The sequence below is a fragment of the Lepus europaeus genome, chromosome 18, assembly GCF_033115175.1.
Source record: "Lepus europaeus isolate LE1 chromosome 18, mLepTim1.pri, whole genome shotgun sequence".
Classification (NCBI taxonomy): Eukaryota; Metazoa; Chordata; class Mammalia; order Lagomorpha; family Leporidae; genus Lepus; species Lepus europaeus.
Genome location: NC_084844.1, coordinates 54,810,127 through 54,825,247, shown reverse-complemented (window position 1 = coordinate 54,825,247; position 15,121 = coordinate 54,810,127). Strand labels below are relative to the sequence as shown.

The window sequence follows — 15,121 nt, the reverse complement described above, 5'->3', positions numbered from 1 at the left end:
TACGGGCCCAGTCATCCTTAATCTTTAAGATGCTCAGGTAACTGCCATGTGTCATGTGAGAACCGGTGGCATCCAGCGTCTTCACTCCCTCAAGACCAGTGATGCTTGGACCGGTGATCCTTCACTTTGGCTGTATGTCAGAATCACCTGGAGAAGAATCCATAAAATACGGACGGACGCCAGCCCCATCCTTAAGAATTCCAAGGCACTGTGTTTTTAAGAACCCTGTCCTCCCCCTCCCCCACCTTGCGACTCCTCCCCCACTCCCAGGTAAATGAGCATGGTTCCAGATGTTTTTGCCAAGGTTGCTTCTAGTCTATGGGTCTAAAATACAGAGGCTGAAAATGTATCTTACAATTTTTGCAAAGGTGAGTCACCATCTTTACCTTTAATTCAGGGATCGCTAACCTGGGAGGGATCTAGGAGTCCCCTTTAATTCTACAAAAACTGTTGAGTCAATAGGTGTGTTGATTTGTACACCTATAATTTCAGGACAGAATGTCCTTAGCTTTTATCACATTCTTAAGATTTGAGCCCAGTATTTTAAAGGCAAGTATGACTTAATAAATTCAAGAAAACTGCTCTCAGCAGCGCCCATGCTGTGGTTTGGGATCTGGAACACACCACTGCCCCCTACTGGGTATGTACACTTATTGCAGGTTTAGTGCAAATCACAGGGCTCATAGCAAAACCTGTACACAGCAGACTCATAGAATGGCAGACGTCCTAAACAACACTCTGGCCTCAGAATCAGCCCTTAAGGCATTCGGATCTGGCTGAAGAGCCCATGAGAGTATTGTAGGCATGGAAAGCCAAGATACCATGGGAAAAAAAAAAGACCTAAATGAAAGATCTCTGTGAGTGAGATCCCAGTGGAAAGAACGGGGCCATCAAAGAAGGCTCCCTTCTCCGAAGGGAGGAGAGAACTTCCACTTTGACTATGACCCTATCGGAATAAGATCAAAGTCAGCGAACTCTAAAGGCTTCCATAGCCCTGACAACTCATGACTAGAGCCTAGGGAGATTACTGACGCCATGAACAGGAGTGTCAAATTGTTAAGTCAGCAACAGGAGTCACTGTGTACTTACACCCCATGTGGGATCTGTCCTTAATGTGTTGTCTAATGTGAAGTGATGCTATAACTAGTACTGAAACAGTATTTTTATACTTTGTGTTTCTGTGTGGGTACAAACTGATGAGGTCTTCACTAATTATATACTGAATCCATCTTCTGTATATAAAGAGAATTGGAAATGAAAAAAAACAACCTGGTGTTAAATTGGAAATGGCATAGAAAATTAATTAATTTTAAAAAAATATTATGTAGGATCTCTGTCTTTAGTGTGCTGTACACTGTTATTTAATGCTATAACTAGTACTCCAACGGTAGTTTTTTCACCTTGTGTTGCTATATGGGGCAAACTGTTGAAATCTTTACCTAATATATACTAAACTGATCTTCTGTATATAAAGAGAATTGAAAATGAATCTTGATGTGAATGGAAGGGGAGAGGGAGCGGGAAAGGGGAGGGTTGCGGGCGGGAGGGAAGTTATGGGAGGGGGGAAGCCATTGTAACCCATAAGCTGTACTTTGGAAATTTATATTCATTAAATAAAAGTTTAATAAATGAAAAAAAAAAAACTGTAGCGATGGAGGTGAAGACTTTGGATGCAAGCCATCAAAGTAAAAACAATGTCTGGGAATGTTCACAATGAGATAAGACTTCCCAAGTTGTACTTGCAAGGATATCGTCTGCGTAGGTACTAGTATTCACTTCCACAATTGGATTAGGATATTACAGTTTTCTAATGTTAACTATTTGCCTTGGTTTGAATCCTGGTTTTATTTCTTAATAACTATATGATCTTAGAAAAGACAATGAATCTTTCCATCTCTCATATAAAATGGGGATAAATGTAAGTACTTTAAGATTGCTATGAAAAAAAGCCAGGACACTCTGTCAAAAAAAAAAAAAAATGACCCAAATGAAGGATCTCCGCACATGAGATCCCAGTGGAAGGAACGGGTCATCAAAGAAGGAGGTACCTTTCTCTGAAGGGAGGCGAGAACTTCCACTTTGACTATGACCTTGTCTAAATATGATCAGAGTCGGTGAACTCAAAAGGCTTCCATAGCCTTGGCATCTCATGTCAAGAGCCTAGGGTGATTACTGATGCCATAAACAAGAGTGTCAATTTGTTAAGTCAACAACAGGAGTCACTGTGCACTTACTCCTCATGTAAGATCTCTGTCCTTAATGTACTGTACATTGTGATTTAATGCTATAACTAGTACTCAAACAGTATTTTTCACTTTGTGTCTCTATGTGGGTGCAAACTGTTGAAATCTTTACTCTATATATACTAAACTGATCTTCTGTATATAAAGAGAATTGAAAATGAATCTTGATGTGAATGGAAGGGGAGAGGGAGCAGGAAAGGGGAGGGTTGTGGGTGGGAGGGAAGTTATGGGGGGGGGAAGCCATTGTAATCCATATGCTGTACTTTGGAAATGTATGTTCATTAAATAAATGTTAAAAAAAGATTGCTATGAAAAAAAATAAGAAAATATGGATAAAATGCTTGACATGAAACTTGGACAATCCCAACAAATAACAAGGTTACATTACTGCTATTACTGATCTTTTATTATTATTAATACTTCAGTGACCTTGCTCAAGTTACTAAGTTCCCTTGAGCTTCATTTATTGATCTATAAGACGGGGGGGGGGGGGGGACCCTCCCTGCCCAGTGTTCTCATGGTGAAAATCGAGCTGAAAAGTATCAGGTATGGTTAGCCTTCCACATCCGATTCCACATTGAGCCATGAGATTACCCCAGCCGTGGTATTCACTCCAATGAGATTCAACCAAACACCGATCAGAAACAACCTAGAAAACACTGTGTCAGCACGAAACACCCACAGACCTTTCTTTCTTGTCATTACTCTCTAAACAACCCAGTATAACAACAGTTTACATGGCATTTACATTGTATTAGGCACTATAAGAAGATTTGTGGGTATTTATAAGTAGAGATGATTTAAAATATACAGGAAGATTATGTAGGTTATATGCAAATACTATGCCACTTGATATAAGACTCTCTAGCATCCTTGAATTTTATACCCGCAGGGGTCCTGGAACCAACTCCCCATAGAGAGCAAGGAACGACTGAATAGAGTTATTATACAGCGACTCATCCTATATCCAGGGGATATGCACAGCACAGGACAGGGTCACCCTGAACACAGACATACTCCTGCCCACAGGAAAGACCCTTTGAGGTTCCAATAGTCGAACAGGCTCTACATCTGGGTGCAGCAGCTTCTTGCCACGTATTTGCCATCCTGGGCACCCCAAACCTTCTGACGACACGGACCAACAGGTGACCATACTCCACCACGGCGCCCCCTTCCAGTGAGAGAACCATGCCAGCCATTCACAAAATCAGAGATGCCCACAATCATCAGCCTTCATCCAGCCCGGACACCCACCGGCAACAGTCTCTCCCATTCTGAGTGCTCTCCAGGGAGACACCCCCCAGACTCCTTCACAAGCCTACCCATCCATCAAGGACTCTCTTCACGGCACAGCGCTCCACCACCGGGCCTCCAGGAGCAGAAACACGGCCAACACCTCTCGCAGCCTCCGCGAAGGTTCCAGGAGCTCGGCTCACACTTACCTGGAGTCGGCTTGGCGGTACGCACGGGGGTGTAGAGGTTTTTGGAGGAGGATCTCACCGGTGTGTTCTCTTTGGGAGAGGTATCGATAGCCGAGATAGCTTCTCTTTCACAGTGTGCTATGGGGATTGGTCCCTGTTGTCTCAAGATGTCAGCCAGAGCCCTAAACAAGGAGAAGATCACACAATGAGACTGGTCGAGCACAGCCACAAAGGGAGCTGGCTGGCTTCCACAGACCCTTTGATTTCCAGGGCTATGGGAAGGAGCAGAGACGCAACCTTCAGTTCTCAACTGTAACAGGTTCACCTGGTGCTGGTTGCACTGGGGATGCAAGGGGGAGGTTGCCATGCCTGGGGGCATAGACGCTAAAAGGCTGTGACTATAGAGTATCTTTCTTTTATGCATTTCACATCCATGACCTCTAAGCCCTTTCAAAATACTGGGCCCCAAATACTCACCTTGGTAGCAGCTGGCCAGTGGAACACCACCATGGTGAAAGAATGGTGTAACCAACCTCAAATTCAGAGACGAGTTACTAATGTCTGGGGGACCAACCTCCCCATCCAAAAACACACACCGAGGAGCCAGCACTAGACCCTGGTGACCCAAATAAGTACAAGACATGGCTCCTGCTGTCAGAGAATGGTGTGATTTAGCTGAAAAGACAGGATGTACGGATAAAAAGATGAATATCCAGGTACAAGGAAGGCGCAGACAGCGCAGGTGATGGAGTTTACAGTTTGCATCTGCAAACTCAGAGAGGAAAACAGGCATGGAGAAAGAGGGACCCTGGGGGAGCCTGCCGCAGCTGAAGAGACCCACCTGACCCCGGGGAAGGCAGCTTGCACTTCCTCCACGTCCAGCCCTGACAGCCAGACACGCACTCATGGAAGACTCGGTCTGCATCAGTGACTGCACAGGCGGATGGGAAGCAGGGCCCAATTCCTGCCATGAGGGCTGCATGATTTCAGGGGATCGCTCTGCCATCTGGTTTCCCACGGGGCCCCCTCTGTGACTGTGACCTGTGGGACACCCACTGGCGACGGACTGAGGGTCAGAGAAGACTGTGGACAAACCACCAGAGAACACACCAGGGTACTGTCTGTACACATGGGGTGCGGAAGGGTGCCTCTGAGGGGGGTGGGGCAGACAAGCAGCAGGCCCCCCAGGCCCCTCCCAGCCAGCCCTGCCCAGCTGGGGGTCCGTCAGGCCCAGCCCACCCCACGGCATCCTTTGCATGGGAGTCCAGCTCCAGCACTCTGCCTCCTTGGACACGGACAACCCCAGTGCTGTACAGATGCGTCTGACAGTGAATTGCCCCCTGCCATTAAGCCGCCTGTGACATGCTGAAGCTTCGTAGAAGAGCAGCAAACTTGGCAATCTTATCATTTAGTGGAATTTATACAGCAATTTCAGATTTTCTGAACGCTTTCCCCTTTGCCACTTTGCATTTCTCTCAAGCTGTCAAAGGAGGCGCAGACACAGGCCACCACCCCCGTTTGCCTCCCTAACAAGTAGTTATAGAGGAAGAAGGATGTAGAGTCTTATTGGTCCGGAAAAGGAAATCTGGGCATGCCCGGGGTCCGGGTACAAAGATCTGACATTCAGGGCTGGGAGTAAGAGATTGGGATTGGCCTCAAAGCCGAGAGATTTGGGACCAAATCCACTGATCAGCTGTGGATCTGTGGGATAGCTCTTAATCCCTGAAATTGAAGTTTAATCTTTTTAAGAGTGGGTGTTTAGCCTAGTGGTCCCCAAGAGCAGGCCTGGGTTTGAATCCCAGCTCCAACTTCCCGCTAATGCAGGCAGTGGGAGAGAGCCAGGAATGGCTCAAGTGATAGGATCCCTGCCACCCACTGGGATCTAGAGAGTGAATCAGCTGATGGCGATGCGACCGTGCTGTCTCTCTCTTTTCTCTTTATCTCTCTCCCTGCTCCCAAATAAACAAAAAACATTTTAAAAAGAAACTTAATCTTTTCCCCCATCCACAAAAAAAAAAAAAATCTTAAACTAACATGAATTTAGAGATTCCTCCTAATTCTAAAATCTGATTACTTTGTGCATTTTTTAAAAATACCTATTTATTTATTTGAAAGTCAGAGTTACACAGAGAAAAGGAAAGGCAGAGAGAGAGGTCTTCCATCCGCTGGTTCACTCCCCAATTGGCCGCAATGCTGCGCTGATCCAAAGCCAAGAGCTTGGAGCTTCTTCTCGGTCTCCCACGTGGGTGCAGGGGCCCAAGGACTTGGCCCATCTTCTACTGCTTTCCCAGGCTATAGCAGAGAGCTGGATCGGAAGAGGAGCAGCCGGGTCTCGAACCGGCGCCCATATGGGATGCCGGCGCTGTAGGCAAAGGCTTTACCAGCTGTGCCACAGCGCTGGCCCCTTTTGTGCATTTTTAACCCCATATTCACCCAGGTTACCTTGACTCCTTCTCCCTTCTGATGATCAAAGACACTCTCCTACCACCTTTCTGTGATAAAACAAAGAGTGGGTTCTAAGTTAAAACAGACACTTGGACGGATGGAGTAGAATCAGCAGTCCAGACAAAACTCATATATCAATAGTTAATCGATTTGGAATAATGGTGGCAAGATCATTCCATGGGGAAAGAACAGCTTTTTCAATAGATGGCCCCGGGACCACTGGTTATCTTCATGCTCAAGAACAAAGTTCAGACCCTTACCTCACATCATGAGCAAAAGTTAACTCAAAATGGATCCAACGCCCAAATATTAGTCCACAACCTGTAAAACTCACAGAAGAAAATACAAAAGCAAATCTTCGTGACCTCATACTTCACAACAGTGTCTTAAAGATGACATGAAAGTACAAGGAACAAAAGAAAAAATGCAGACAAATTAAAAACATTGTGTCTCAAAGGATGCCACCAAGGAAGTCAAGGACAACTCAGAGAATGGCAGAGAATAGTCACAAATCGCACATCTGATAAGAAGCTTGTACCCAGAGCATATAAAAAAATCCTGCTGTTCAACGAGAGAGAAAAAACAGTTCAACTTTAAAATATTCAATACCTGGGGCACAGCAGGCCTGAAATGCCAGCATCCCATATGGGCACCGGTTCTAGTCCCGGCTGCTCCACTTCTGATCCAGCTCTCTGCTATGGCCTGGGAAAGCAGTAGAAGATGGCCCACATCACTGGGCCCCTGTACCCGCATGGGAGACCTGGAGGAAGCTCCTGGCTCCTGGCTTCGGATCGGCACAACTCTGGCCGTTGCGGCCATCTGGGGAGTGAACCATCGATGGAAGACCTCTCTCTCACCCTGCCTCTCCTCTCTCTGTGTAACTCTGACTTTCAAATAAATACATCTTTAAAAAAATAAAATAAAATATTCAACACCTAAAGTAGGCATTTCCTCCAAAGGAGGCATGCATGAAAAGTAATTTGATATCATCGCTCATTAGGAAAACATGAATGAAAATCACACCAAGATGCCCCTTCAGACACACTAGGTTAGCCATGACCAAAGTGCCAGGTCATACCAAGTGCTGGCAATGTGGAAAAAGCAGTCCTGACACTGCTGGCGAGAATATAAAACAGTGAAGCCCTTTTCATAACCACTCTAGCTATACTCAAAATGTTAAACATAGGGTTAACATACAATCCAGAAATCCTAGGTAAGAGAAACGTACACGTACGTCTACATGAAACGTGTACAAAGGTTCATGGCAACAATATCAACTATAATAACCAAGAAGTAGAAATAACCCAAAATGTTCTACACCTGCTGAATGGATAAACAAACGGGGAATGGTATTCAGCCATGAAAAGGAAAGTAGTGATACGTGCTAGGACACAGATGAACCTTGCAAACATCACACAAAGGGAATCAGGTCAATCACAATGAACCATATTTATATGAAATGTGCAATAAGATCTGCCCATGGAGACAGAAAGAAGATCTGTGGTCTCCCAGGAATTGGAAGAGGGATGAGTGCGGACTGAGTGCTAGCAGATATGGGCTTTCTTTCTGGGAGCATGAAGTTGTTGTATTTTAAAAATAGAGAGTGGTGACAGTTGGACAAATCTGTCAATATGTAAAAATCACTAAATCGTATACTTTAGAACCCAGTGGATTTTATGGTAGAATTACATCTGAACAAAGCTGCTATTAGAGAAAAGTTTCTATACTCTTCCATGACTCCTAAGTTCTTGTGAAGACCCCTGCTTCTCTGGTGCCTATGAAGGTGGACAGAGTCACAAGATGAAATCCACTGCCTTGGGTAGGTCGAGGCTGGATCTGCACCAGTGGCTCTCAACCAGAGTGACTCCGTCACGTGTGCAGACACTCTGTGGTTGTCACAGCTAACGAGGGGGGAATCCTGGTATCTAACGAGCTAGAGATCAGAGAAGCTTTCAACATTGTGCAAGGCACACAATGGCCCCTGAAGCAAGGAATTACCAAGCTCCAACTGTCAACAGTGGTGAAGCTGAGAAACCTTAATGGCAAAGTGGTAGATGTTTAATCCTCAATGCAATCTAGCTCTGCAAATACCTAGGGCAGCTTGCATGAAGGTTGGACACGGGGCTAGTCTCGGTCTGTAGACACTAAATGAGTGTCCCGAGAGAGAGGTGTCCTACCCTGCCCATCCACGGGTCTTGGTATGCAGCAAGAGAGAAAGCAATGAAGATGGGCCCCATCCCGGCCTTGTAGGGCTTCCTGCCAACATTAACAGCTTCAGAGTTGGCTGCCTCCAGGGCTCACAGATAGAGATGGGCTGGGAAGAGTTTCAACGCCTTTCACCCAAGAGGCCCCGCAGGGCGCAGGTGCTGCGTGGGACCTGGCTGGACAGCCACCTTCCCAAATGCCAGTAGGCTTGGTGGATCCCAGTGAGTCCAGCTGGCAGATACGGAACCACCTCTAACCCCAGGCTCACCACAAAGCCGTCTCCTCCTGTCTCTAAGTCATGTGAGGAGACAAGAAAACAACTCGCACATACTTGGACTGATCCTCTCCCGGAAGAGGGCTTTGCACGCCCAGGAAAGGTATTTCCTAAGAGAGGCAGCTGGGGCAAGAGACCTCACCTTGGGTTGTCCCAGTGAGGGGCACGGTAGCGACAGAGATCCTCCCAGTCCTCCACCCAGCCTGGGACCATTCCCAAGACCTGTCCTCCCAGGCAGCTGGCCAGGCGGCCCTGGTTCCCCCACCATGTGGCCCTCGGAGGAGTCTCTCTGCCAGCTCCCCTCCCCTCCCCTGAGCTCCATGACCTCCCTCCTTGCTCTGGTTCCTTTACACCTTCCATCCCCTGGTCTCCAGGGTGCTCGATAAATATTATTCTAATTCTGAACTGTGCGGTCCCGGTTTCGCCTAATTAATCTGGATACGCCGGAGGAAATGGGTTAAGGCCTGCGCTACTTTCTAACCATAGGAAAGGAAGCTGGCCACTGAGGGACAGAGAAGCGGGTTTTGTAGAAGAGCAGGCAGCAGTTTTGAGGCTCTGAGAGAGGGGCAGAGACAGACAAGAGGGTGCCAACCAGAGAGCGGGAGAGAGAAGCAGGTGAGGAGGAAGACACAGACCAGGAGACGGAGAGGGAAGAGAGACACAGAGTCCGAGGGACAGAGACGAGCAGGTGGAATGAGCAAGACACAAAATGAGGAACAGAGATGCAAAGGGAAACCGAGAGACGGAAAATGACTCGGAAAAGAAACAGCAACGTTCAGAGGCAAGGAGACAGACAGAGGGAGAGACAGACAGAGGGAGAGAAACACACACACACAGAGATGGCCAAGGGAAGGAAGGAGGACGGCTGTCAGCCAAGTGCCCGGGGCAGGGCGGGAGCCAGCGCCTCCCCCCCGCGTCCCCAGCCTTCGTGTCACCCTCCCCTGGGGACAACAGATGTGCCTGATTCAGGGGTTGGAGGTGCAACACACACCTCCCCCCCTCACTGGCCACGTTTGCTGCAACATCTGATACACGAAATAAAGCAATTCTCTTGCCTGAATTATCTGGATTACTGCCTGAGTTGGCTGCTCCCTTCTGTCCAAGTATTCCTTGGCCTTCTCTGATGCGTGGCCAGCAGGGGAGAGTAAATTAATTGGGCAGCAAATCTGATCAGGGAAAAGAGTCATTCAGGCCAGGAAACATTTCCTTCAGTACTCGGGACGGTGCGTTTACCACCTGGGTAAGGAAAACGCCATCTTCTCTCTGGTGGGCGCTTGGTTCCTAAATGTGCTCGCCAGTCCTTCCCCTCACCCTCACAGTTCCCATTCTAACCCCGTGACCCCCCGCCGACACGAGTAACCCCAAGGCTGAGCACAGAGTGGAGGCACAGGCTTCCTCCAATACTAAAAATGGGACGGAACAGAAACTGAAATGCAGGGCTCTGTCTTGAACCCAGGCCTCCTTTTGCTCCCTGGGAGTTGCCTCTTGCACACATCACGCTTTCTAGAAATCCAGGGCCAGCACGACTTCTTCCGGTCTCCCGAGCTGGGTGTGCAAAGTCAGCAAATGCCAGCTAATAGTTGAACTTAGGGAAACAACTAGAAACCCAGTGATCCAGGTCAAGACCAAGCAGGTATTTGCTGAAAACCTCGGTTAACGTTGTTAGGGGCTGTAAGGACCAAGTCTGAATTTCCCCTAAGTGCTTGGTGATCTCAACACCTGTAGGGACCAAGCCCAGTCAACACTTCGACAAGCTGCCACCTGCATTCAAAACATGAAATCTTTCTTTACATGGTGAATGACTGCCCTTAGTGATAGAAAAGTAAGCAAACTCTGCTTTATGGCCGTGCCTGCTTGGGAAATCTGAAGACTGTCATCTAACTCAGTGTCAGCCATTCGCTCTATCATGGAATCCTCAGAACAACCTAGCACAGAAGGTACTGGCAGTAGCCCCATTTTACTGAGGAGCAAACACTAGGAAACAACACAATTTGTCCAAGGAAGTGGTGAATCCAGATCTCAAACTTAGATCAAACTACAGACACTAACTATCTATCCATCCATCCATCCATCCACCCTCCCCCATAACTTCATCCATTCACTTAATCACATTTGTTTTTCCACCTTCTAGGCCATGAACCTAAGATTTTAGAGAATGTCCAATATTTACTAGGAACAACAATCTATCAGAATCCAGAAAGTCTGCTGTGGCTCAAATGCTCAACTCTGTCTCTCAGTGAGTCCAAAACAGCAACAACTGGAAGCTCTTCATATCTGGTGACATCCTGACCCCTTGACTGGACCCCTGCCCTGCCTGAGGCCAGCATGAGGAGCCAGAACCTTCCTCTCTCGAGTTCACCCCCTCCTACACTCCATGAAGTTTCCCAGTTAGAAAATCAATGAGGCAAAAGAGCATCCGATAAACACTTGGGTTGTTTGGTCCTCATGCTCACTCGGTGAACAGATGGCCATGCTCAGGTCTGCTCAAATTAGCTGGGGTGCCTAGGGCCCTTACCAAAACCTGGGAAGTCTTTCTGCTCTCAGGGAACTGGCTCTGCATGAGGATTCTAAGAATACAGATGCTCCCTGCAGAGCAGCGAATGGAAACCGGCCCTTGGCCTCTGCCCTTTGTCTGGATTTCTGAGCCATGGAAAGGAGAGACTAAGCTGTTCACTAAGCTGTCTGTGCAAAGAGACCCCTAAGTCACTCCTTTTCCCTTAGCAGGAGTTGGGGGACTGGGAAAAAAATTGATGCTGTTGGATATGTACAATAAAAGGCCAACGAGATGAACCATTCCATGAATATAAGCTACTCTAGTTAATGTGCTTATTCCTAAGGATAGATGAGAACACTTGTGTTCTGAAAATTTTTCTAGAAGCACACCTGTCTAATTAAGTAGATGATACTGAATATAATTAATTATTTTTTTTTTCTCTTTGAAGAATTCAAGGTTCTTTGGGAGAGAGCCATCACAACCTTCTGTTCACAGAGAGAGCTAAGAACACAGTCCGGGAAATGCAACTCTTCCCATAAAAATGGCCGGGCGGACCATAGAGATCGGCTTTGGTTTTGTTTTCTTTAAGTAAATCTCTGATAACCACTTCTTTTTGTATTTCGACAAACAGTAGAGCGTAGATAACTTGATTCCGGTTAAATCGAGGATTCCGGATATCTGAGTCCCCGACATTCAGCTAACAGCTGGTGTCCTGTCTTCAGGCTCATCTTCACGCTTGTCCACTGGACAAAGTGCTTTGATTCTCTCAAATTCGCATTCAGGACAATCGCAATGAATATATTTTTAATAAACACGGACCAAGGAGAATGGCTTAATTTAGTTCTCCCTACTCCCGGTTCTCTCCCAGTCCACTTGAAAAACACAGCTGCTGGCTTTATGTGTATCCAGGACTGCTCTCCTCATACAGAGCTCAGAATGGATGTGCAGATCTCATTTGTTGTGGGAACAATGTCTGTGCATCTGCACTGAGCTGCTCCTAGGTCTGAGTTGTCCCCGGCACAATTGGAATCCATCGCGCCCAGTAAGCATCCCGGGACTCAGCGAGGCAAGGCATAGCTTGCCTGCTGGGGTTTCCAGGCCAGCAAGACCAGTGGCTTCATCCCGATGGGAGCCTGCCCAGGGCTTCTGAGCAGACCAGCTAGGTAGAGAGCTGATACGCCTCCCTGCCAGGGGCCCAAATTTATTCCTAATGACATGAATGCCACTTATTCCATTCCGTATCTCATGAATCACATATACATGTATCTGGGCCTGGGAAATTTGCAAGCATCAATACTAAACTCAGACTTCCCACAAATATTTGGATTGTTTGTCTGGGAAGGAATCAATCTGGATGTGTCAGGTGCAGCTACCACTGGAAATTAGGAAAACAAAACCGCCACCAAAAATTCGGTAGCAGAGTCACATGGCCGGCCAGGTGATAAATGAGCTAATAAATGTGTCTGCTACAAGGTATAAGTGGGCCACTGCCACTGCTGCTGCTACTGTGGTTATTCCTGCTGTTTTCTTTGTTTGCAAGGGGCTCAGAAGTTAAGTCTACAGCTGAGGAAGAATGCAGGTAGTATAGTCTAATGGCTAGACACCAGGATTTTGGAGCCAGAGTGCCTAAGTTGGAACACTGGCCACTCAGTGCACTGCTGATAATTAGCTAACCACTCACATACCCCATGGCTCTGTTCCCTCATTGGGAAAAAAAAAAAAAATAGAACCAAAATAACAAGGCAAAAAATAATGTCTGCCTCTTAGCGTTACGATGAAGATTAAATGAATTAATATTTGTAAAGCACTTAAAACAGAGCTTGGCATCTAGTAAGCACTATATAAATATTAGACTAATAAATAAATCCTCCCAGAGCCGGCGCTGTGGCGTAGTAGGCTAAGCCTCCGCCCGCAGCATCAGCATCACATATGGGTACCAGCTCGCGTCCCGGCTGTTCCACTTCCAATCCAGCTCCTTGATTGGGGCCTGGGAAAGCAGTAGAGGATGGCCCAAGTGCTTGGGTCCCTGCACCTGCATGGAAGACACTGAAGAAACTCCCAGCTCCTGGCTTTGGATCAGCATAGCTCCAGCTATTGCAGCCATTTGGGGAGTGAACCAATGGATGGAAGCGCTCGCTCTCTCTCTCTCACTCTCTCTCGCTCTCTCTCTCTCTTTCCTTCTGTCTGTAACTTTACCTCTCAAATAAATAAATAAGATCTATAAAAATAAATAAATAAATAAATCCTCCCAGAGCCGGCACTGTGGCGTAGTAGGCTAAGCCTCCGCCCGCAGCATCAGCATCACATATGGGTACCAGTTCGCGTCCCGGCTGTTCCACTTCCAATCCAGCTCCTTGATTGGGGCCTGGGAAAGCAGTAGAGGATGGCCCAAGTGCTTGGGTCCCTGCACCTGCATGGAAGACACTGAAGAAACTCCCAGCTCCTGGCTTTGGATCAGCATAGCTCCAGCTATTGCAGCCATTTGGGGAATGAACCAATGGATGGAAGCGCACTCTCTCTCTCTCTCACTCTCTCTCGCTCTCTCTCCTTCTGTCTGTAACTTTACCTCTTAAATAAATAAATAAGATCTATAAAAATAAATAAATAAATAAATCCTCCCAATGTCTACACAGGCTCGGCCTACGGGACCACAGCAACGGTGCAGATGGAACAGGGAAGTCTCGAAGGACTGACTCAATGAAGCCAAACTGGCAAAGCACTTGGGGTGGGGACAGCCACACACAGCACAGCTGTGGCCGCAGGCCATCCCGGAAGCGACCACCCACATCACACGCTTTGAAGCCAGGCCCAGGGATCCAGGGATCACAGGGATCCAGATGGTCACACTCCCGTTTTTTGCTGAACCCTGATCTTGGGCTTTGAGGGTCAAGTGCAAACACAGCGTCTGTCTGCTTCTGTCCACCAAGCCTCTGCGAATGACGTTTCCATCAGTGTGCAAGGAAGTCTTGGGAGGAAGGCCACTGGAAAGCGAGAGATTCACAGCAGGAGCAAAACCAATCAGGGCTCTACTCGGGCACAGAAGGGCAAAAGCTCACACTGGCCGGGGCAACGTGTCCTGCAGAGGATTCGAGAACTTGTTTAAATTCTTTCTTCCTCCCTCTTTTTCTCTCTTTCCTTTCATGCCTTCCTTCCTCCTCTCTCCTGCCTCTCTCCTGCTCCCCCTTCCTTCCTTTCATCCTGAAAATAATTAAAAACACACTTGTCATTTCCATGCCCCCATACGTCCAAACTAACGCGACCACGGAACACAAGACTACCCCAGATCCTACACACTCTGACTCATCTGTTCATCCATTCAGCCAATTTGTTCCTATTTACTGAGCATCTACTTTGTGCTAGACACCGCTCTGGGCACTAGAATGCAGGTGAGTGAGCAAAAGCAGGTGAAAACTCCTGTTCTCTTGACCTTACAGCAGGGGAGAGGGATCCTTGCTACAAGGCAAAGCCGCTGCCCAACACTGGAGGCCAAGCGATTTCCCAGCTCTCGGCCTTGTGTGTGAATTGCTAAGGCCCACACATTGCTCTTGGCAAGCCGCCCCTGGCCTATGACTAAGGAGGCTAACCATATCTCTGGGTGAAGAGCCTCTGGGCATGCATGAAGACTTGCAATTACGCCAGTAAGAACAGACTTATGACTGGGAATGTTGATTCGAAGGAGGAATGATGGCAGGGGTCCTAACTGCTCTCTACAGGAGGGGGTCGCCATCTTGCAAAAGAAAGGATGGATCGCCTCTGGGTGCCTCCAGCGAGTGGACCTCATCCCAGGAAGTCAACGTTGGCTCCCCCGTGAGAATCAACTAGAAGTGCATCCTAACAATTAAAGGGACTGCATGGGTGGCCACTGGCTGAGCTCAGGAGGAAGCCAGCTGGTGCCCAGAGGGGAAGGCACTGAAACACCTCCCTGAGTCCCTTTCCACGGAGGGAGCCTGTGAGTTGAAGATGCTAAAACAAGCATTGCCATGAGGCCATCTGCAGAGAGCATCCTTATCAGAATGGAGTGTGCGAGGGCAACACACTT

At 47.6% G+C, this 15,121-nt stretch overlaps 1 protein-coding gene across 3 annotated transcripts in view; it reads right to left on the bottom strand.

Annotated features, from left to right (window-relative positions):
* Nucleotides 1–15,121, bottom strand: part of SHISA6 (shisa family member 6) — a 325,702-nt gene that overhangs the window by 297,630 nt on the left and 12,951 nt on the right. For all 3 annotated transcript variants that reach the window (XM_062175261.1, XM_062175262.1, XM_062175263.1), the window contains exon 2: nucleotides 3,686–3,846. In XM_062175261.1, the coding sequence (XP_062031245.1) occupies nucleotides 3,686–3,846 (161 nt within the window). The remainder of the gene's footprint in view (nucleotides 1–3,685; nucleotides 3,847–15,121) is intronic.